Consider the following 21901-nt stretch of genomic DNA (forward strand, 5'->3'; position numbering starts at 1 on the left):
GCACACACAGACGTGTATACACTCATACACACAACAGGAATTAGTCACTGGCTCAGTTTGCTGGTATTTGTTGTTGAGATTTGGGGCTTAGTTGTCATTTGGAGCAGATGGAAGGAAGATAAGAAGCTGAAAAGGGTGGCAGGGGAGGCATTAGTGGGAAATCCTGCCCATGCTTCTTGAATGCTGTATTTGCCAATGGTGTAGATGCTGGGTTTAAGCCAATGAGTCCACCTAGCTGCTTTGTGTAAAATACTTTCTGCTGCTGCTCATTGTGTTTGGGGGCGATGGCTACCTGCCTGCTTCACAGGCTTGCTGTGAGGTTGACTGAGGCAACACAAAGTCTTTTGAGCTCCTTGGAGAAAATTCACCATGCAAGTGCAAAGTATCACCATTGTATCATGGTAATGAGACTCCCACCAGCTTAAACCAGTCACCAAGGAGAGATGGGGCGTCAAACAAGAGAAGCCAAAGCTGTCCCAGTCTCAATCCAGGCAAATGATGCTTCCTCACTCAATACTAATCCTGCCCTGGTGGTAGATGTCAGTAGTCATAGATGGGTGGTCCATTTGGCCCCCAGCCTTGTTTGAATGGCCTGCACAGCATTTTAACACATTTTTAGTTGCTTGCCAGCATTTGAAAATTGGGAGACCATGCATAACAATCCCAATATCTGGCCTCTACTGAAAAATTGGAAATCTTGGGAAGACTAGGTTTGCATTTCTACATGGCCATGTTCAGCTGGAGCTGGGTCATGTCTGCTCTCCATAGATGGGACATTCACTTTCCAGTTTGTCACCACTTCCTGGCCTCTTACACCCTGTTCAATGCACTCACTTTATGCCATTCTCACCTACTCCATGTATGGGAATTTGAGTTTACAACTCTTTCTAGAGGCTCTTCCCTCCCTCCCCTTCCCTGAGCCAACACAGATCTTTAATTCATAGTGCCCTCAGTATCCAAATGGAAACCCAGTCCCCTGACAGGGGAAAGGCCTGCCCAACTACCTCCTACTAAGGGGAAATGGGAAGAGAACTGGTTTCTCCCACTTCTAGCCTTTGCTAGTAATTCCACCTTAAAAGCTCAAAGTTTTCCTACTTAGAGATGTCCAAGCAATAATCTAACTAAGTAGATTATAAGCATCTGAAGGTTTTCAAAATAAATAAAAATGTAGACATAGCTAAGAGAAGATGAGGTTTCATTAATGAATGTGATTTAACAGAACAAGTTGTGCCATATACGGAGGATTAAAAGATAAAAAAGGATAGGAGGGAAAATAAAATTTTAATGAGTTGCCACCTTCATTTGATTTAACTAAGTTTCTTCCATGTGGGAGATATTAACACTTATGAGGGTGTCATTTGTGTGTTTCCACATAGTTTGATACTTGACTACTTTCTTTAATGCAATTACATTGTGTTGCAAATGAATTTAAACTACTATTTGAAGTTAAAGGCCTCCATCCTTATGTTGATCTCCTTAGGAAGCTTGAGCAAGGACGATGTTGAAAAATTAACCAAAAATTATTGACAGAAACACTGAGAAGGGTGTCTTGGGTTAGAAAACATCAAAGTCTCAAGTGGGCAAAAAGGCAGCTGAGGTCTGAAGTTCCCATGACTATCAGCCTCTGCAAACCACTTCTTTCTTGTCCTTGCTGCCTCGGTGATATTCACACAGAGGTGGCTCATGTGTCACACCAAATATAGTGTTGGCACATGTTAGGCACTCAATGAATGTTTCACAAATGATTGAATATAGTTATCACTGCTCATCTGGAAACAGATGGAGGGTGTGCAGACCCCAGACATGTTACCATGGATGATGTGTGTGGCTTTCTTATTGATGTTTAGAACACCATGTTCTTAAAACCAGCAATTGGATCCTAAGTGGGCCATTTCCATATCCCTTCCTGCTTTCCTCCCACTCCCTGTGCTCCCTTCTGAATGGAATAGAAACCAGGTGTTCCAAGGTGCTTGTCTTGGAACAGTGAAATAGGAGGAGAGCCACGAGCACCTGTGTGGACACATGAGGTGTGGCACCCTTGCCTTCTCTTTCTGGAATTTTGGGCCCTTTGGGAAATTTTAGGTTGTTTAATATCTCTACAATTTTCTTAACCATTCATTCTGTGAAGACACATTTGGGAAACTACAGTAAAGATATGAAAGTGTGGTAATAATTTTTAAGCTAATACTTACAGAGTAGCAAGCATATGTTAAGTGCTCTCCATCAGTGAAATCCTCAATACAGTAGGTTGTAGGTATTATTTATTATTCTCAATTTACAGATGGGAAAAACTGAGGCTTATTGAAGACACATAGCTTGTCAAAGGTCACCCAACTTGCAAGTGATGGAAGGTGGATTTGAAGGCAGTCGTGTTTGATCCCAAATCTCAGGCATTTAATTCTTTTGCTATGTAATTCCCCATGCTGCCTCAAACTTGGAATGCATAAAACCAGCCATAGTCAAGTATTGACAAAGAATGTTAATAGCAAAGAGAAAAGATGTTACATTCTATAAACACAACGTGGGAGATGATTGAGAGTTTGGAGGGGGTTGTGTATTATGCATTCTAAACTGCTTAATTCTGGGTAGACTGTTGTCTGTGCTAGGCTTCTCTCTAGGATGTGATAACATTTCCTGTATCAGACCTCCAGGGAGCAGGTCTGTAAGTGAATAGATGCTGATCTTTCTTGGCCCCATTAAATGGAAGCAAAAAGTTAAATCAGTTCATATTCGACATATAGCAAGGAGTTGACAGTAACATGCTTAAGGGATCTAACTTGACTTGCCTGCTTTGCTGGGATTAATAGGAAAAAGCTAGTCTCTCACACTGCCTCCAGTATCTTCAATCTCTTTTCTTATTCACAGGGATTGCAATCATCAGTGACATTTAGGCTTTCTGGGCTCACACACACCTAATGTAGAGAAACAATCTCCTTGCCCTGTTGCCAGGATGCTATCTGCAAAGCAGAAGCCACCGTTTTGAGTTTTGTGTCATTAGACAGGGTGTGTTTCAGATGCAATAGCATGACCGGTGATTGACAACTGGTTAACTTGTTGGAATAAAATCAGGTACAAACGTTTTCTCTGTGCTTGTGAGGTGGTTATTTTGTAATCTTGGGTACTCTCTCACTCCCTGGCATTGTTTCTAGACACCTAGACAGGGCTGTCTGGCAATCCCTCTTGAAGTTAAAGCATAATTTTTGAAATAATGAAATGCAATTAACACTTATCAGAGTTTGTCACTCTGCTTACAGCTTTGGAAAGATGACCCTTCTGGGCCAACCTCTAACCAACTTCATTGCTAATTTGACCAGGTGCTGTGGTGGCTAAACTTGAAATGTATAGCCCAGGATTCTCAGCTCTTTTAATTCCTCCTGGGCAGCAATTCTGTGGGGCTTTCTGTCTCTAGACCGTTGGTTAACCCTTTCTTTCTCTGGGGACTGGCAGGACGTAGTTTTTGTGATGTTCAGTTTGCACTGCATGGTGCTGGGTCTCATGCATGATTAAATGGAGCAGCCTCAAAGAGCTGTGCTGAAACTGTTTGGAACCTGGAGTCTAGGGGATATGTAAGCAGTTCCCTCTCCATTCCAACTGGGATGCGATTATTATGAAGGAGGGAAATCACAGGGGCTCTTGCATTTGCAGTTGAGCTGGCTGAAAATGAAGGCAACCCTTAACCTAAATGAAGAGAAAAGGATTTTCTTAAAGAGCTGCTTATCTAAATGGTAGGGGTCCTGACTGAGTATAAACTGGGATTCAGAGACTGGTTGAGCTTAAAGAACTTGTAAGCATCCTCTACTGCCCTGGGTTGAGAGCCTGTCTGAGGGTGAGGAGAGGTGAGGATACAAAAAGGACTCCGTGGTGTCTGTTCCACAGCTCAGACCTGGGACAAAACCTTGATGTATGGGAGAGCCACTATTGGCAAAAAGTGAAGGTTTGTCTTCTCAAAGGAACTTTGGACCAGCTGATAAAGCTGGGGAGTGTGGTGTTCTCTCCTTTACTGTGTAAACACAGCAGGACTTCAGTAGTGTGAGCACCAATGGTGCTGCTGGCACGGGAGACCACATCCTTGGCATGGACCCTGGCAGCAGGGGCAGTGCTGTAGGAGTCCCTGTAAGTGTATTTCTCAGGCAGCAGGTTTCAATGAAGGCATCAGGCTTGTAAAATTGGATTGGGTTAAATATGAGCATGTGAGACACGCTTGGAAACTTCTAGAGGCCCTTGGGGTGAAAGTGCAGAGTGAGCTTTGCAGTTGGGATGAGCCATGAAATTGGTGAGGTGATGTCAATGATACCTTATTTGTGGGACACGCTTGTAGGGCGTAGGGTGATTTGGGTCCCATCTGTCTTGGGATAGCATCGTGAAGGGCTGGAGTGTGTCTCTGTTCTATCTTGAAAACTTCTCATGTCACCTACCAGTTTCATTTTGACTCTTATCCCAGCTCAGTCGGAATATACAAACATCTTTGTTTGGAAAATGGATAGTTGATCTTCTCAACTGACACTTGTTGGTCAAGGGGAGTCAACCACATCATTAGTGATCTGAGAACAGAAAGTAATGCCTCCACGGACTATGGAATGAGGTTATTTGTAGAGAATCCCTTCGTAACAGCAATGGGAAAAGACCAGACTCATTCTTTAAGGACCTTAATAACAAAACCCCTGCCCAAAACCAAAAACCAAAAAAACACTGGCTGGTAGCTATTCAGATGTTTTTGGATGCAACTTTGTAGATGTTTCATCCTGTCACTGGAGACAAAACAGGCCTCTCCCTTACTGATTACAATGAAAATATGTTTTTAAAAACAAACACTTTACTTAAAACTAGGGATTCTTTTTTTAATTAGAGGGAAGATTAACTAAATGCATTTTATCTTATAATTTAATCCATTCTAATTATCCTGAGACTGTTTATGATGAAATACTTAAATTTTGTGTAGCTGCTATTTTGTGTGGGTTCTTTATTACTCATTAATGGAAAAGTTCAATAATAGCCAATGATGTGGTTACCTTTTGTGGGTCTGATTATAACAATGCATATAAGTGCATGGTGAAAAGGATAAAGAAGCAAGCAATAAACCCCATTTTTGACTGGCAGGTTTTCAAGATGATGGCATTCTATTTTCCAAAGGCAATAATGGCAAGCTTTTAAAGAAGAGCTCATGAAATAGAATGCTATGAAAAAAAAGAGGGTTGGTAAAGATTGAACCCAATTAGGCAGGAAACTTGGGAGGAAAAGCAAAGTCTGCTGCTTACATGAACATCTGGGATATCGTGTATGGCTCCAGATAACCCAGGAGATGAACCAAAAAACTGCAACGAATCCCCAGATGTTACACATGGGTCATGCTCCAAAGGAGCCAAGAAATTGCAGTGTGGGAGGAATGAGGGTAATTGTGAAGTTTATCGGGCTGAATGGGGACAGAATCAATGAGGGTCTTGATTTTCCAGAAGGCATGTGTGGTACTTGATTGAGTCAAATTTGGGTGTCCTGAATTATTTCTTGATGTTCAGAGCCCGTGCAAATATAATCTCGGAATACAGAGTCATGAGGAATGAAAAGAAGTAAGAAAAGGAGAGACAGGATGCTGTGTTCTAAGACACTGGCTAGGCGGCATTCTCAAACTTGAGAAATGCCAGCTTCCTTCTTCTATGTACAATCAATCAGGTCATCTGGTAAAATAAGCAGGTTCCATTCCGGGTAAGAGAGGCAGTTTATGTCTGTCTGTAAGAACCAGAAGCCAGCAGGGTGCTGAACAACCTTTTTTTGGAAAATGGATAGTGGGTGGGTGTGATTTTGACCTGCTACTAACTTCTTGATGGATTGGAAGCAATTTGTGAAAGGGAGGTTGGAAGTGGAAGAAATGTCTAATGAGAATTTTTTTTTTTTTTTTGAGATGGAGTTTTACTCTTGTTGCCCGGGCTGGAGTGCAACGGTGCGATCTCGGCTCACTGCAACCTCTGCCTCTCGGGTTCAAGTGATTCTCCTGCCTCAGCTTCCCGAGTAGCTGGGATTACAGGTGCTTGCCACCACACCCAGCTAATTTTTTGTATTTTTAGTAGAGACGGGGTTTCACTATGTTGGCCATAGTATAATTTCACTATGTTGTCCAGGTTGTAATTCCTGACCTCAGGTGATCCACCCACCTCGGCCTCCCAAAGTGCTGTTTTTTTTTTTTTGTTTTTTTTTGTTTTTTTTGAGATGGAGTCTTGCTCTGTCACCCAGGCTAGAGTATGTAGTGGCATGATCTCAGCTCACTGCAACCTCCATCTCCTGGGTTCAAGGGATTCTCGTGTCTCAGTCTCCTGAGTAGCTGCGATTATAGGTGTGTGCCACCATACCTGGCTAATTTTTGTATGTTTAGTAGAGGCAGGGTTTCACCATGTTGGCCAGGCGGGTCTCAAACTTCTGATCTCTAGTGATCTGCCTGCCCCACCTCCCAAAGTGCTGGGATTACAGGCATGAACTACCAACCTTGCCACAAAATCCTGTGTTCTTAAAAACTTTGTTATCATGCTTGCATTTCTGTGGATCCAAGTGAAGCAGACATGGATGGATGCGCCATGTCTTTTCTTTTTATTAAAAAGTATAAATGGACAAAGTGGGCTGATGATTCAACTTATGCAAGGAAGATTTTCAATGTACAAAAGATTCCCTAGGCAAATCAGATACAAATTGGAGCTGAGGTGAGCAGACAAACAAACAAACAACAAAAGCTCCATTCACTACCCTCAATAATTCAACAATGCCTCATCAGCTGGGCAGCACTCTGCTGTATCTATCCCTTGAATGTAAAGTCTTTAGTGCATATTATGGGAGCCTACATTGAAAACCTGCCTTACAGAAGAGAGAAAGGCTTGATTGCGTTAGAATAGCCCATTCATATGCTTCTGCATCAAAAGTAATGAAATCCTAGAAATGGACAGGTCCTTAGAGATCAGCTCATTCAAGTGTGTTCTAAATTCAGTCAATCACATGCTGCATTTGTGACATTTGCAATATCTGTACTATTTACTTAATATTTTTCTTTAAATTTACTCAGGCCTAATATCACTACCTACTTTTGCCCCCTCCCTAAGCAATAATAGCTGTATAATCATGAGTTTGATGTGCTAGTTATATTTTTTCCTAATACTGTATTTATTTTTAAAAGCCCTACATGACTATTCAATAAGGTGTATTTGCACACCAATGAAAAGCATCTCAAGGTTGTGTATCATGCCCTGGAAGGCAATGATGTGATCCAACCCTTTCATCTGCGATATAAAGAAATTGAGGTCAGGAGGACTTGGTGACGTGCTCTAGGACATACCAAATGTATATGGTAAAGTCAAAGCTAGAACACAGATGTCCTACTTCATCGGCCAGTCTATTGTTCATGATACCACAATGAATTGGCTACCAAGTGATGAGAAAAATGTCCATCACAAATATCTAAGGGAGCTCAGCTCTCCAGGAACCACTTTGTTTTCCCTTCTCCTTTGATGGAAAGTCTTTAGTGCATATTGTCAAAGCCCAGAGCCATAGACTTGGAAGGCACATGGATTCTCTATAAAAGCTCAAGGGCAGAACACTCACTATACATTAGGGCAATGCATCCCATGTTTTTCAACAGCTCTTATTACATGTTTCCCTTTCTTTGAGCCTGGAATTTTCCTTGTGTTAACTCTCCTCCATGAGTTTATGTTTCAAGAGTTCCAAACCGTTCAGTTCTTTGTTCTGGTGAAGTCAGGAAGGAATACCTTATATCAAGCTATTGACTCGGCAAGCTTGGCCCCATCACCGTGAACCACAAGCTAGTCCATCAAACCAGTTCCCCTGAAACACTAAGAGAACAGCGCAGAGGACGACACAAATCACTCTCTCCCCACAGAGCTAAAACACCAAGAATTCTCCCCTTTTCTTTTTTGATGGGAGCTCATAACATGAGCAGATATTACTAAATCACATAAAAATACAAAAAAAAAATGCTTCCATTTAAACTACAGAACGAGAGTCATAAAGTTAGAATGTAGTTTGTGTCTATCTTGTCTATTTTCCAACTGACGCTGAATGTCTAGGACAAGAAAGCAAACGCTTCCAGTGATGAGACTCTCGCTGCTGGTAAAGCAGTTATTTTCTTGCCTTTTATTTTTTTGCAGTGGTGTGAAAACATGTTTCTATAAGTCTGCCTCCCAGTCCTTGTTCTGGGGTTGGATAGGAAACCTCTGGCAGACTGACCCAGACTCAAAAAGAACTTCTAGGCAGGTGGTGACTCCTGATCTGCACTAAGGAAGCTCACATTTTGGCCAAATTATAGGGGGGTGGTGGGGGAGAATCAGCAATGGAACAGCTTTTGCATTCTGTTAAAAGTTTATCCATCATCTTTATCAGTGAAAGGCCATCGCTTTAGGTTTCCACTTAAAATACAAGAAGGAACTCCAAGGATAGTTCTAATAAGATCCCCTGGAGAAATAGGTTAATTAACCAATCAGAGAATTAGTTGCTTCCACAGGCCTGGTAGTAAGGATGGTTCCACAGTGGCTAATTCCATCTCAACTTGATCTCATTGTAGAGTCATGAAAGCTCAAGTGTTCAAGGACAATAGCCACTAGAAAAAAAAAAAAAAACTTTTCATAACTTAGAATGACACTGGAATGAGATTCACAAGCAGCTGCCCTCAGTCTGAAGTTGGTTAATTCTGACAGTCACTTTCTTCCCAGCCTGTTCCCTATTGTTCTGAAGCACCCTCCCTCTCGGACTGTGACCCTGTCTACCTCTGATGACAATCACTTAATCAGCACATCAGATCATTGCACGGCTGGTTTTACCTTGGGTAAAGATTCATTTTCCTTATTAACATCACAAGCACCGATTTCTTTCCCCAACCAATTAAAGAGGAAAAATAGAAGGGCCCAGTGCGATACAGGGAAAAGAAAACTGTTCTGACTTGTGGCACCTGGGCAGGTCACTCAGCCTCACAAGGTCCTAGGAATCAAGCCCTTATGATTCTGAGATGAAATCGGAGGTTAGGACCACATAGATAAAATACACAAGTTGAAATAACCATTGCAGCCTTTACTCACTACCCAGATATCAAACAGTTCACTCAGGGTCGGGAAGTGCCCAGTGTGGGCAGATTTAGTCTGCGGGTTACTTTGTATTATTCAGAGCAGATGTCTGGGTAGCCCATGTTCAGGAGATAATTGCAAGAGTCCACAGTTAGCATGTAGCATCCCTCCTTGATTCCCCAGCAATGCAAATGTTGGCTTCCTTCTGCATTTTGCCCAATTGTTCTTCTCATTAACACAAGCTAACATCTACTTTACCTCTTCATGAGAGGCTGATCTACATTTACTATATATAGTTCTTATTGATTTTGACCTATTATTATACAAATTCTATGGTTCCTCCATGCTCTGGTGTTATAGCCTTTGCATGACCTTTTGATGTTAGTTCCCAGTATTTTTTTTGACAGGATCTCGCTCTGTCACTCAGGCTGGCGTGCCGTGGCGTGATCTTGGCTTGCTGCAATCTCTGGGCTCCCTTGAGCCTCCCTGGGCTCAAGCAATTCTCCCACACTGGCCTCCCAAGTAGCTGGGGCTACAGGCATGTACCACCATGCCCAGCTGATTTTTGTAGCGATAGGGTTTCACTATGTTGGCCAGGCTGGTCTCAAACTCCCAATCTCAAGTGATATATCTACCTCAACCTCCTAAAGTGCTGGGATTGCAGGCATGAGCCACTGCACCTGTCCTAGTTCCCAGTATTAATAGGGGGTGATGGTGGTGGTGGTGGCAGATGACAGGAACAACAACCCATTTTAAAATTATGCTTAAAGAATAAACCTCTTCTAACCACACAATGTGCTGTCTGATCTAGTCATAAGAGTATACCGCATACTATACAAACATGCTAATATATTCCAAAGATACACATGAATTGTGGCTGATACGTATTCAAAGTATATTTTTTATCTTCACAATTCTGTCAATTTTAGCCATGCCATATATTTAACTTTTAAGGAAAAGGTTATATAACAATCATTGCTTGGTAGAATCCAGCCTGCCAATAAGTTAGTTATAACAGTTAACATTGAAGTGTTATACCTTATATTTAAATCTTTAGCAATCTCTACTAAATTGCCAAATATAAATAATTTGGTTGCAAATTTCAGAAAGGCATTAAGCAAACATGGATTGATCCTGGGGCTTCCACCTGACTACGTTTTAGAAGTCTGTCCTTGTGTCCTCATCTTTTTTCCCTGTCTCTCTTTTTGACTCTTTTAGTACAGTAGATGTAATCCACAAGGGCTGATGTGAACTGTTCAGTTGACTATTTGCAATGACCCCAAAAAAACTACCTCACTATGACCTTTTGAAAACAGGCCACAGACAACCCAAGTGTCCAACACTAACTCCCACAATTCTGCCTTACGAGATATTTCCCTATGCATTGTTTGCTGACTTGGTATCATTTCATTTTTATGTATTTTCTATTTTCAAAATATAGCATTTGCGGCTACGCTTGCAAAGGACCAAAGAGCCCCCATTTCCTCTCTGTCAGCATCCCCAAGGAGGAGAACTGATGCTGGGCTTGTAAATTGTGGCATTTACTTTAAATGAAATGACAGGAGTGTCTGCTCAAACTAGAAGACTAAAACTCCACAAAACAGCTCTGGGGGCCAGAGATAGAAAAGCAAAAGTTGCAATTATGCATGCATGAACATCTCTCTGGTTTTTGAATGGCAAATCTCACTGATCAAGGTATGCTTGGCTTTGTTTTTGAGAAAACCACAGTGAACATAACTACGAGGAGATGGCACATGTCCTACTAATAAAGCCACAGAGCCCTAATTTCTCACAATAAATGGCTTTGGTAGTAAAGATCTTGATTAAGAAAATGTGGCACATATACACCATGGAATACTATGCAGCCATCAAAAAGGATGAGTTTGCGTCCTTTGTAGGGACATGGATGCAGCTGGAAACCATCATTCTTAGCAAACTATCACAAGAAGAGAAAACCAAACACCGCATGTTCTCACTCATAGGTGGGAACTGAACAATGAGATCACTTGGACTCGGGAAGGGGAACATCACACACTGGGGCCTATCATGGGGAGGGGGGAGGAGGGAGGGATTGCATTGGGGAGTTATACATGATATAAACGTTATGCACATGTACCCTAGAACTTAAAGTATAATAAAAAATAAAAAATAAAAAAAAAAAAAAAAAGAAAAAAAAAAAAGATCTTTATAACATACAGAGCACAAACTCTAAAGCCACAGGAGATCATCGTTCTGAACAAGAGATTATACTGGACCAGCACTCTCTTCATTTTGGGAGCTTTACCTGGCATATCAATTTACACTTTCTGTATGTCTCTCCAGAACACATGTATGTCATCTCACAGAGATGTGAAACCTGTACCAAACACTTCAAGTAGCAGAAACACCTTTTTTTCCCAATTTACCTCACCCAAAGGGCTAGCTTGACCAAAACATCTATGTTCTCTTGTTGGCCAATATCCTTGACGTTCTTTACTGAGACCGAAGTTGTCATCTTCCCATCTCTTTTTCAAGGGCCCCGGAAGCATTTTAGTACATCTATTGTTTTCTCTCCACTCCCACTCTGTGATATCTGGAGTAGAACCCTCGGATCCTTCAAGCTGTAGTTGGTGTCCTTTTCTTAATGGGGGTGTGGACCTGCCTTGCTTTTCTCCCCTCTATCCATCAAGATTTGTGCAATTCAGGAGTCAGATTTTTTTTTTCCCCGTAATGGGTCACACAAGCAGCTTTGTGGGCCATGCAGTCTCCTAATTACTCAGTGCTGACAGTGGCACGGAAGCTGACGAGGCATCAATGAATGGGTGTGGGTGTCCTGTAATAACACTTTGTTTATGGTCACTGAAATGTGAATTTCATATCATTGTCACGTGCCAGGAAATAGTTTTCTTTGGATTTGTTTTCAACCCTTAGAAAATGTAAAAACTATTCTTAGCTGGCAAGCCACAGAAAAATAGGCAGCAGGCCAGATTTGGCCCTCTGGCCGTAGTTTGGCGACTCCTGCTCGAATCCATCTGGACTGCCCTCTTGTGAGCTATTTCCAAAGTAAAGACAGATTGTAGGTAGGAGAGAGCCAGCAGGCATCATTGTGGAAACACTAACCCTGCCCCTCTGTCCCCTAGATGTGGGAAGGGGCAGCAAAGGGGAGGTGAGGTTGGATTGTGTGAATTAAAAGAAAGTAGGATTATCTACCTCAATGCTGATGATTGGCAAGAGCTTTTGAGGGGGGGATTTGGGGCAAAGGAGATATGGGGAGGGGAACGTTTATTTAAATAACACCAGGCATGCAATAGTACAGCAAAAGGAACGCCCCTGATGAATGGATGCTATTGTAAGAACTGTCTCAGTACTGGGCTGTGCACAGCCCTCCCTTGAAAGTCTTCTGAATTATTCCTCAGACTCTGCAGGGAACTGAGGATAAAAGCAGCTACGGGGGAGCAAGACCTGGAGCGTCATCGCGAGATTGCAAAAACAATTCACTGCCAACAGACTGTCCCAGCAGGGTCCCAGTGCTACGGCTGTGGCCCTGATTGGCATGCTGCCCCTCGGATGCCCAATCAGATGGAACTGGAAGAAATCGAATACAGAGTCAGTCCACTTTATCTCTGTATAACCACTCAAATGAACAGCATGGGAAACTGAGTCTGATCTCATGAATCAGCCCTGCACAAGCTCTTAGCCCTGTCTCTCACTCCAGGTGGCCCATCTGTGATTGGGGTTATTAGGCTGGCACAGAGGGGAGGGTCTCAAACTTGATGGCTGGGATCAAAGGTAACTTCAAGGGGTCAAACTGTAGTTTGGCTGGAAAAGTCTTTGAGAATTTCCATGCAGGCAAGTAGATTAGCCAGCTTGGTATAAAAATGGATCCTAGGCTTGATACAATTAAACAACAAAAGTAAAAACTGGAGGTAAAATGATGCTCAAGTTGACAACTTTGTCATCCCAACTGTCTGAGAGATGTGGAAAGCCAAAGACCGTTGGCTCCCAGCTCCTCTACCAAAGGGATGATTAGGTACATTTAATCCAGTATAGTCCTACCCTAAACCACAATTGTCCCAAAAAAGACAGAAAAATAAAAATGAATAATCTCCAAAACTATTTCTTCTTAACAAAGAAAATGACCTTTAAAATATCTTGGTCAAGAAGCTTTTGTAGAGAGGTGGCTGAGTGAGAATAAAATGGGACCAGAAGAGGAGACATTTAATGATGGTGGTGGTGATGGGGAATCTCAGGACCTTATGGTGGTACCTGCTATGGAGGGAACCCCAGAGTCCTGCCTGTCTCTAACCTGGCCTAAAATTAGTGAGTTCACCTTGTTGCCAGCAAGCAGGGATCCAGTGATCCAGCCAGCTGAGAGAGGATTTAAAAAGGGGAGAGCTGCAGACCACAGTGATTCGGGGTGCTTGCAACCCCCAGACAACAACAATTTCCCATGCGTGTGCATTTCTCCCTCCCCGAGATTGGAAGTTTGGAGGGGTTTTCTTATCTGCCCTTGTCCCTTTCCTTTCAACTCGGAATCCTGGAAAGAAGGAAAAGCCCTTCCCAATTAGGGACCTCATTTTTCTCCTTCCCTATCCCCTGGGAGATTTGGAGAGGCAGCAGGAAATGTGGGAGAGCACTTGTGTCCCTGAAGGAACAGCCAGTTGCCATGCGCGACCGTCACTATAGATCTACGATTTATGAAAATAAAGCAATATGTGCCTGTTTCGGTGCCTGCCGTTTGCCTACCAATGGTGCAGTGTTCACCATTCCAGCCCTCTCGGCATTCACATTTGCCATCTTTACAGGTCCCGTGCTCAATGCAGCGGGGGTGGCACACGCGCTGGTCACACGCTGCGCCTGTCCAGCCCTCTTCACAGCGGCAGGCTCCCCCGATGCAGACGCCGTGAGTGCCACAGTCTACTGAGCACACTTCTGGAAGAAAAACAATGATTACAGCTCAACACCACAGCTGGTGAAACCTTCCATGGAGTCCAGACCACGCATACGGCCCGGACCCCTGGAGCAGGCCCCGAGGCCCAGCGCTCTGTCATCTTTGGAGGCTTGTCTCTCCTTGGCTGGGTATCAATTCATTGTTATATCTTTTTTTCTAGAGAAGTGGTTCTTAAAGTGTGGTCCCTGGAACCAGCAGCATCAGTACCACCTGGGAACTTGTTGGAAATGTAGATTCTTGTGCCCCGGTTGGACCAAGTACCAAGTGAATTAGAAGATCTGGGAATGAGACTCAGAGATTTTGTTGAAACAAGTCCCCCAGGTGGTTTTGATACTCACTAGAATGTGAGAACGAGTCTTCTAGAGATTGAGACTGTTCTAACCAGTTTGGCAAAGCTAACTGGGAAGTACCCACCTGAAAAGATCCATGTATGGATCCTGACTCTCTAGCCAGCTAGGATTCCTCCCCCACTGAGAGCCTGAACTGACCAAGTCCAAGAAGTCAGTTGCAGATCCCGCTGCTCCATTCCCATGATGACTGCAGATACCCCTGTTACCCAGATCGGTACCTTGGCGGCGATAATGACTGCTATAATTATGCTGCATTTACACAGCTTCTTTCTCAAAGGAGCTCAAAGTCTTTTGTGCTTGGGGAGGAGACAGACAGACAGATATGCACTCTCTGGTATCCCAGACCTCTCACGCGAGGACAAGCACATGCCAGACATTCACCTTTTCATCAGTCTACTGAGGGAGGCGTGGCTTGGCATGCCAGGGGAAGGAACACCGGTCTGGGGAGTGGGGCCAGTGACTCACTCAAAGTCACACAGCATATCTGCAGCATAACTGGGTTTTGGGTCTAGGACCCCACCTCCTCCTATCCTCTGCACAGCTTTGCCAGGACCACCAGCATCAGAGTTGAAGCCAGAGTGGAGTGGGCTGAGAAGACATCCCAAAATAGCCCATTTTAACTGACTCTTCTCCCTTTTTTTTTTCTTTTTGGAATGAAATATTCATTTCTTTCCCACTGTAGGCAAAGCTTCACATCTATTCTCTTCCTGATTGCCATGGCAATCTGACAGCTGTCTCACTACCCAGAGGAAGGGGGCGGAATGATCGCTTGCTTGGATAGGGACTTGTCAGTGTGAACAGAACCTTTCTCAGGAAGGTTGGGACTGGCTTGAACTGTTGAACTGTTCCATTTTTAAGGTCACTCTGGAGGGAAGACACATACTCTAAATTTTAGGAAAATGAAGTGTACAGCGCGACTTCATTATTTTCCTGTCACTGGAGTATTACAGAGCTTTAGAACATGTTCACGCAGCACCCCGAGGGAGCCTCTTTTCTGTTTTATGGGACGTTCCGTTTAGTTTGTCTGGGGCTGAATTGTTCTGTTTTGTTTTCTGGTACCTTTAGGGAATGTACATAAGAAAACCTATAATGCAAATGGAAGCATCCCTCCTGGGCCCTTCATCCATTTGCGTGATGGAACCAACCCAGTGCTTTTTGTTTGTTTGTTTCTCAAAGATCACAGACTCCATCACTGAGGAGAAGAGAATGAGAAAGACACAATGTGATTCATCAGAGTCCCCTTATCCCAAGCTAAGTGTTAAGAGTAGATTCCCATCCATCTGAGAATGGAATGGAACACAGGGCAGGAGTGTTGGAGAGAGGAAGGAGAAAATCTTGTGGCTTACCAACAGAGCAGTCGGGACCCATCCAGTTGGGATCGCAGCTGCAGAGGCCCGTGTCAGGCAGGTATGTGCCGTGCCCGCTGCACTGGTCTGGGCACTGGACCCTTGCCAGCTCACAGTTCAGACCACCCCAGCCAGGGCTGCACAGGCATTCTCCATTCACACAGACCCCGTGGCTGGAGCAGGTGGGATCCAAGCAATCAACTGAAAAAAAAAAAAACCAGAAACAAAAATAGAAGAATAAAAGTATTGATCACCCATGGAGGATGGGCCATGAGACATGGACTTGCTGCTGAATGGACCAGTGGCTCACCAATTCCCATCCACTTGCTAGCAAATGGAGCAGCCCAAGAAATACTTATGTGGTCTCCTGAAGAACACCCATAAAAAGTAAAAGGCTTCTTATTTGTCAAAACACCAAATCTCAAACTTGAAGAAGATGCAAGAGAAACAAAAAGGGGACTTCTCAAGCAGAATTAGGAGAAATCAGTTATAGAAGTATGCCGTTCCACCTTTAGCATCTTGTGCTTATAAAGATTAGGACCTCGACTGAATCGTATCAGAGCATCTGCGATAGGAATGTGAATACCTGCCATGTTTCTACATGCATTGCCAAACTGCATTACCCCTCACTATAAGAGAGAAAAGTAGAGAGGCTCATTGTAACTTTATTAATACTTGACTTCAAAAGGTAACAAAAGATGAAAAGGAAAAACCAATGAAACTTATAAATGAGTCACTTTCCTAATGAGGTTTCACTTAGGCTAAGTCTAAAATTAGTATTCATTCTCTGAGCACACACCCACTGAAGGAGTTAGTAAATGTGCAGGATAGAAGAGGCGAAGTTGGGTGTGAAAATGATTCAAAAAGGATCACCTTCCTACAGGTAATCACCGGGGGACTGGATTCCTATCTCTGGCCAAGGCACTGACCTTCTACCAGTCAATCAGATGAGTTGATGGGCAGAGTCCAGTCATTGTGGTTCTTGCCTGTTTCACTGTCTGATTGTTTGGCCATCTTGACAGAGTGGATATATATCCAGTAGGTAACCTGAATAAACTCACAGTGAGGAGAGGAGTGAGCTGCAAAGGCCAGTTCTTGAGGACAGGACTTTTTGCATGAGAATGTGATCTCAAACCTGGGACCTCCATTCAATCTAAGGGTTGAATAAATAGGGCCTTTTAGAGGAAGCCCAGCTTTCTTATGTATTCCTATGTATTCTCAGGAAATGATGCAATGTCACTTGGAGAAGAGGGTTCTTTGTGTAATATGTGGTTTGAATGAGAAATGATGGTCTAGCAGAGGGCTCAGATGTTGCTTTGTGGATCAGAAAAATGTGAATGTATCATCACCTTATTTGATAATGACATATTTCTCCTGTTTTCACGGCTTCCAAATCAGGCCTGTTGGCCCAGATTAAAGGATTGCTTCTTCCATCACCTGGGGGTACAGCTAGCTTGGGACCACTTTGAATTCTCTTCTTGAGGAGACCACACTGACAGTGTTATTAAATCCTTCCTGTGTATGCGTGCCGTCTTACGGTTTAAATTCTCAGAAAATTTTGTTTTCTTTCCTTGCACAATGCCAAGATTGAAATATGCAAGACTTCCGGTCTCTAAATAATTCACTATTACACTAAGATGGTAATTCCTCAGGGTCTCAGCTTTCTGTAGGATCTCCTAAGACATTTTTTATGCTGAGTGTCTTTTTTTCTTTCCCTGTGGGGCACAAAATAGTTTTTTTTTTTTTTTTTTCTGAGACAGAGTCTTGCTCTGTCACCCAGCCTAGAAAGCAGTGGTATGATAATAGCTTATTGTAGCCTTGAACACATGAGCTCAAGTGATCCTCCTGCCTTAGTCTGCCAACTAGCTAGGACCACAGATACACACTGCCATGTCCAACTAAGCTTTTTTTTCTCTAGAAATGGGGTCTTGCTATGTTGCCCAGGCTGGTTGTGAACTCCTGAGCTCAAGCAATCCTCCTATCTCAGCCTCCCAGAGTGCTGGGATTACTGGTGTGAGCCACCATGCTCAGCCATTAGTGTATTTTAATAGTGTATTTAAATATGACATTATTTAGATTATCCATGCCACAAACTAACCAATCCTGAGGGACATCAGACTTGAGAAATTTGGATTTATTAGAAATCACAATATTCCAAGAAGTTTCCAAAGGGCAGCCCTCCCTTAAGGCAAAAATAATAATTTTCAGTGGTAAGAGATATTTCTCACAATCCCATTTGCATATTCTTAGGATGGTATTATTTATGGAAGTCATTTCAAAACCGTTTCAGGCATTGGGAAAAAACAGTGGTTAAAAAAAATCAGGGGTACACTCCCCGAAAGGTGAATTTTAGTTGCTTATTATTATTAGTTGGAGATATTTATGATGATGTTACACAATCTTGTTACTATCACTTTACAGTTGAATTCATTGTCTCGGGGAATATAACTCCTGATGACATAAACCCATTTGATACCTTCAGATTTGCTCCATTTAGGGTGGTGGAGCTCATCTGAATGTAAACTTGAGCTGAAAGCATCAAACACATAGAAGACAAAGGGCGGGCCGGGTGTGGTGATTCACGTCTGTAATCCCAGCATTTCGGGAGGCCGAGGTGCGTGGATCATGAGGTCAGGAGATTCAGTCCATCCTGGCTAACACGGTGAAACTCTGTCTCTACTAAAAACACAAAAAATTAGCCAGGCGTGGTGGCCGGTGCCTTTAGTCCCAGCTACTTGGGAGGCTGAGGCAGGAGAATGGCATGAACCCAGGAGGCGGAGATTGCAGTGAGCCAAGATCATGCTACTGCACCCCAGCCTGGTTGACAGAGTGAGACTCCGTCTCAAAAAAAAAAAAAAAAAAAAAAAAGACAAAGGGCTGTGCAGGGCTTTGGTGTCTCATGCCTGGCACAGGTAAGGGAATATACCAGGTGTTCAAAACACAGTTGCTGCAAGAATGAAGGACAGACTGTGCTATAAGCATTTGCCATTGATGAAACAAACTTCCTGTGTAGAGAAAGAACTGATGGGAAAGAGAAATGGTGCTAACAATTTCTTGCTTTTGGAAAAAATTCATATTTGGGGATCTGTAAATTACGAACAAATTCATTCAGAACGCATCATGTTTATATGCTTCCAATAAAGGAAATTCTGAAGTTCTAGTTTTTCACTCAGCCCCCATTTTTAATAAGGCAAATATCAAAATATACACAAAAATATCTTGTGGCTTGTTGCTTCAAAAATTGCTCTCAACCTATAATTAGCCATTTAAAATATCTGGTGAGGTGCCAGCAGCTAGGAGCTTTCAAAACAAAAATCACAATCTTTTTCTTAGAAGGATGAAATAATAAAAAGTAATACGCTAAAAAAAAAATGAAAATGGCATTTTTCTTCCAGATAAATTAGCTCTCTCTTCTCTATCCTGAATTATGGTATAAAGGAAGGAGGAAAATCCACAGAGATTTATTAGCACCAGTACTAGAATGCCATCAAAAAAAAAACATTTATTGTATCTAAAAATATTAGTTAACCCTTTCTCTGGTCAGTGATACCAGTAAATATGCCCTTTGTGCTATATAACTACAGCAGTGGATGGAATAACTAAATTCAAACTTCAAGAGAAGCAGTTTTACTATGAATTTTAAATTTGGTTCCGATTTTCTAAGATGGTCTTGTGGCCACGTCCTTAGAGTCTTTAGCAGGCAGGAGGGACTATGGCATTTTACGAAGCTTTATAAATAGAAACAGTGTTACACTTAAAAGGGGACAGTGGCCTTTACCAGCTAAGTACCATGTGCCTCGAAACACCAGCCCCCCTGGCAGCTGAAATCATTAGAACTCATTTAGTCTTGGGCCCTCTGTAGGTTTGACAAAAAAGGGTTGTGAATGCAATTTCTATCCCTAAGGATAAAAAAGGAGGTCAAGGAGTTTTACAAACAATATGTACTATAAGCCCCTGAAGAACCATGAATTACATTTATGAAGTTAAATGTCATTGAAAAATGACTCAACCATGAAACTGACATGAAAACATGGCTGACTTAAACTAATATGTCAATTCCTCTCTCATCACCTTCCCACTCCCCCAGACATCATTGAATGAAACCTCACGAACACATCCTTTCATTTTCTTGTGCAAATTTGTTAATAGTACAACCATGTTTATGCAGGAAAAACGAAGGGATGGCAACTATTGATTTCGTTGCCATGGCCATTTCAGGTTAAATTGTTTGAACGTTATGACTATGATGAATATCAGAAATAAAAAAGCTAAATTGAAGAAAAAGTGCTGATCCAGACTTTCTGATTCCATTTCCTATTTTGAAAACAGCGTATGAATCACCTCGGTTCATTTTTTTTGGGTAGCAGAAATCAATAGAGGAGATTTCATCCTTTCATAATGATTCACGTGGCTTGTTTGGTTGGATGGTTAATTCACTCTGAACATTTAAATAAGACTGGGTGGGATAGTGAGAAAGTTGAGAAATCACTTGAGATTCCATGCATACAGCTGTGTACAATCTTTACTGGAGAGAAAAAATTTGAAGACTGGCAATGTTGTTGCCCTAGCACTTTCCTTTCTCCAAATGATGCATGCAAAAGGTTGTTTTAACCTTTCTTGTCATATTATTGGCCTCTCTTATGTTTTCAGCGAATGAAGCTTTGCCTCCTGCAATCCATTTATCTTTAAGAACTTTAACCTTTCAAGCAGGGTTATTAAATCAGTATTTCCTCCATCCAAACCCCCAATTTTTTATGATGCAGACATAGGGAGGCTACCTTTTATAATAGAGGAAAAATTATTTAGGGAACTGAGCAAGTGAAGATCTGGGGGTCAGACTTCTGGGCCCCAGGAAAGGCATTACTGCTGATATATTGAAAAATCTTAGAGGAATAATGTTATGGAAGCTGACTTTTGGTAGCCATAGTTCTAAAAACGATGAAATGTGGGGTTTCACAAGGGAACCCTATGTGGGTGTATCTAAGTATAAAGCACTGTCATTACTTTGTGGTGAGAGCTGTGATGATTGATTATTTTGTATGGAACTCTGGAGATCCACTGGTTGTTGGGATGAAAGAATGAATCAATTAGCATCTGAGAACCTCATAAAACCTGAGACCCTTTGTTAGCCTGGCCATGAGGAACACAGAATGCATATGGCATCCAACAGGATCTTTTTTATGGGGACATCTTGGGTGGTTACCTCAAGTTCATGCAGAATAGGCAGGGGCTTCACTTTTCCCCCTTAGTTTGTTGGGCAAGTTGACACTTCTATTTCTATTGGGGACACGGGAGGGAAAAGGGCCGTTTGAGTTGCGTGAGGACATTTCACTGGGAGATTGACTTAGAGAAAAGGAGCCTCAGCTGGAAGACAATGACGAAGCCAATTCAGAGATTGGGGAATGGGCAAGGGGCTGAGAGGGTCTATGATCGCACCTTCCTACCAGCTGTGGCCAATTCTTTGTGTGGTGAGAAGTAATCAGTGGGCAACCAGAGACCATATTCTGCAAGGGCAAATACAGAGCAGGAAGGCTGACAGGCAGCATGGCTTTCTCTCGCCTTATAGCTACTGCAAGTCAGTCCTAACATTTTGGCACAAAATAATTTATCTCAAATAACTGATCGAGGTAACTAGGACTAGTTAGAACTGCTTTCGTATCCCCTCCAGAGAGGTGCTCTTTCTCCCTGTTCCTGCGCCCCCTCTTCTATGTCCCCCTCTCCTGATCTCCAGGCCTGATCTCTGACCATATTGTCAGATTAGATTCAGTTTATGATATCCCTGATTTTCACCCATGTGTGTGAGAGGCCCTTACGTATCTGCCACGGTGAGATTTTCAGGATCCATCAAATCCCATCCTTCTTGCTGCACTCTCACTCTCCTCTAGTTTTGTGCAATTGTAGGTAAACCAGGCTAATTTGCCCTACATGGTTTTTCTAAATGACACAAAAAACCTATAGTCTTTCAAGCCTGATTGCTGTCTATTGATATTAATTTTTGGTGAAATATTTACACAGACATATATGGGTCGTAGATTACCAGGAAGAGTTAGTAACAGCAACAACAACAACAACAAACAGCTTTTTGTTTGGAATGGAGGCAAGGGGCTTAGGAATTCTTGTTTCTTTTCTCTGAATAGCTTTAGTAATTCCCAATTACTAAATAAAGCAGGAGAAAAGAGGAAGAAAGAGAGGGCGAGGGAAAGGAACAAAAGAGGAAAAGAAAGA

The 21901-nt window shown here is 42.5% G+C and overlaps 1 protein-coding gene across 1 annotated transcript in view; it reads right to left on the minus strand.

Moving 5' to 3' along the window:
- Positions 1-21901, minus strand: part of TENM2 (teneurin transmembrane protein 2) — a 526850-nt gene that overhangs the window by 121081 nt on the left and 383868 nt on the right. Inside the window, exons 10-11 of the mRNA XM_033180356.1 lie at positions 15677-15877; positions 13776-13961 (exon numbers count right to left, since the gene is read on the minus strand). Of these exons, the coding sequence (XP_033036247.1) occupies positions 13776-13961; positions 15677-15877 (387 nt within the window). The remainder of the gene's footprint in view (positions 1-13775; positions 13962-15676; positions 15878-21901) is intronic.

This window comes from Trachypithecus francoisi, unplaced genomic scaffold (genome assembly GCF_009764315.1).
Source record: "Trachypithecus francoisi isolate TF-2019V2 unplaced genomic scaffold, Tfra_2.0 Lachesis_group2, whole genome shotgun sequence".
Lineage (NCBI taxonomy): Eukaryota > Metazoa > Chordata > Mammalia > Primates > Cercopithecidae > Trachypithecus > Trachypithecus francoisi.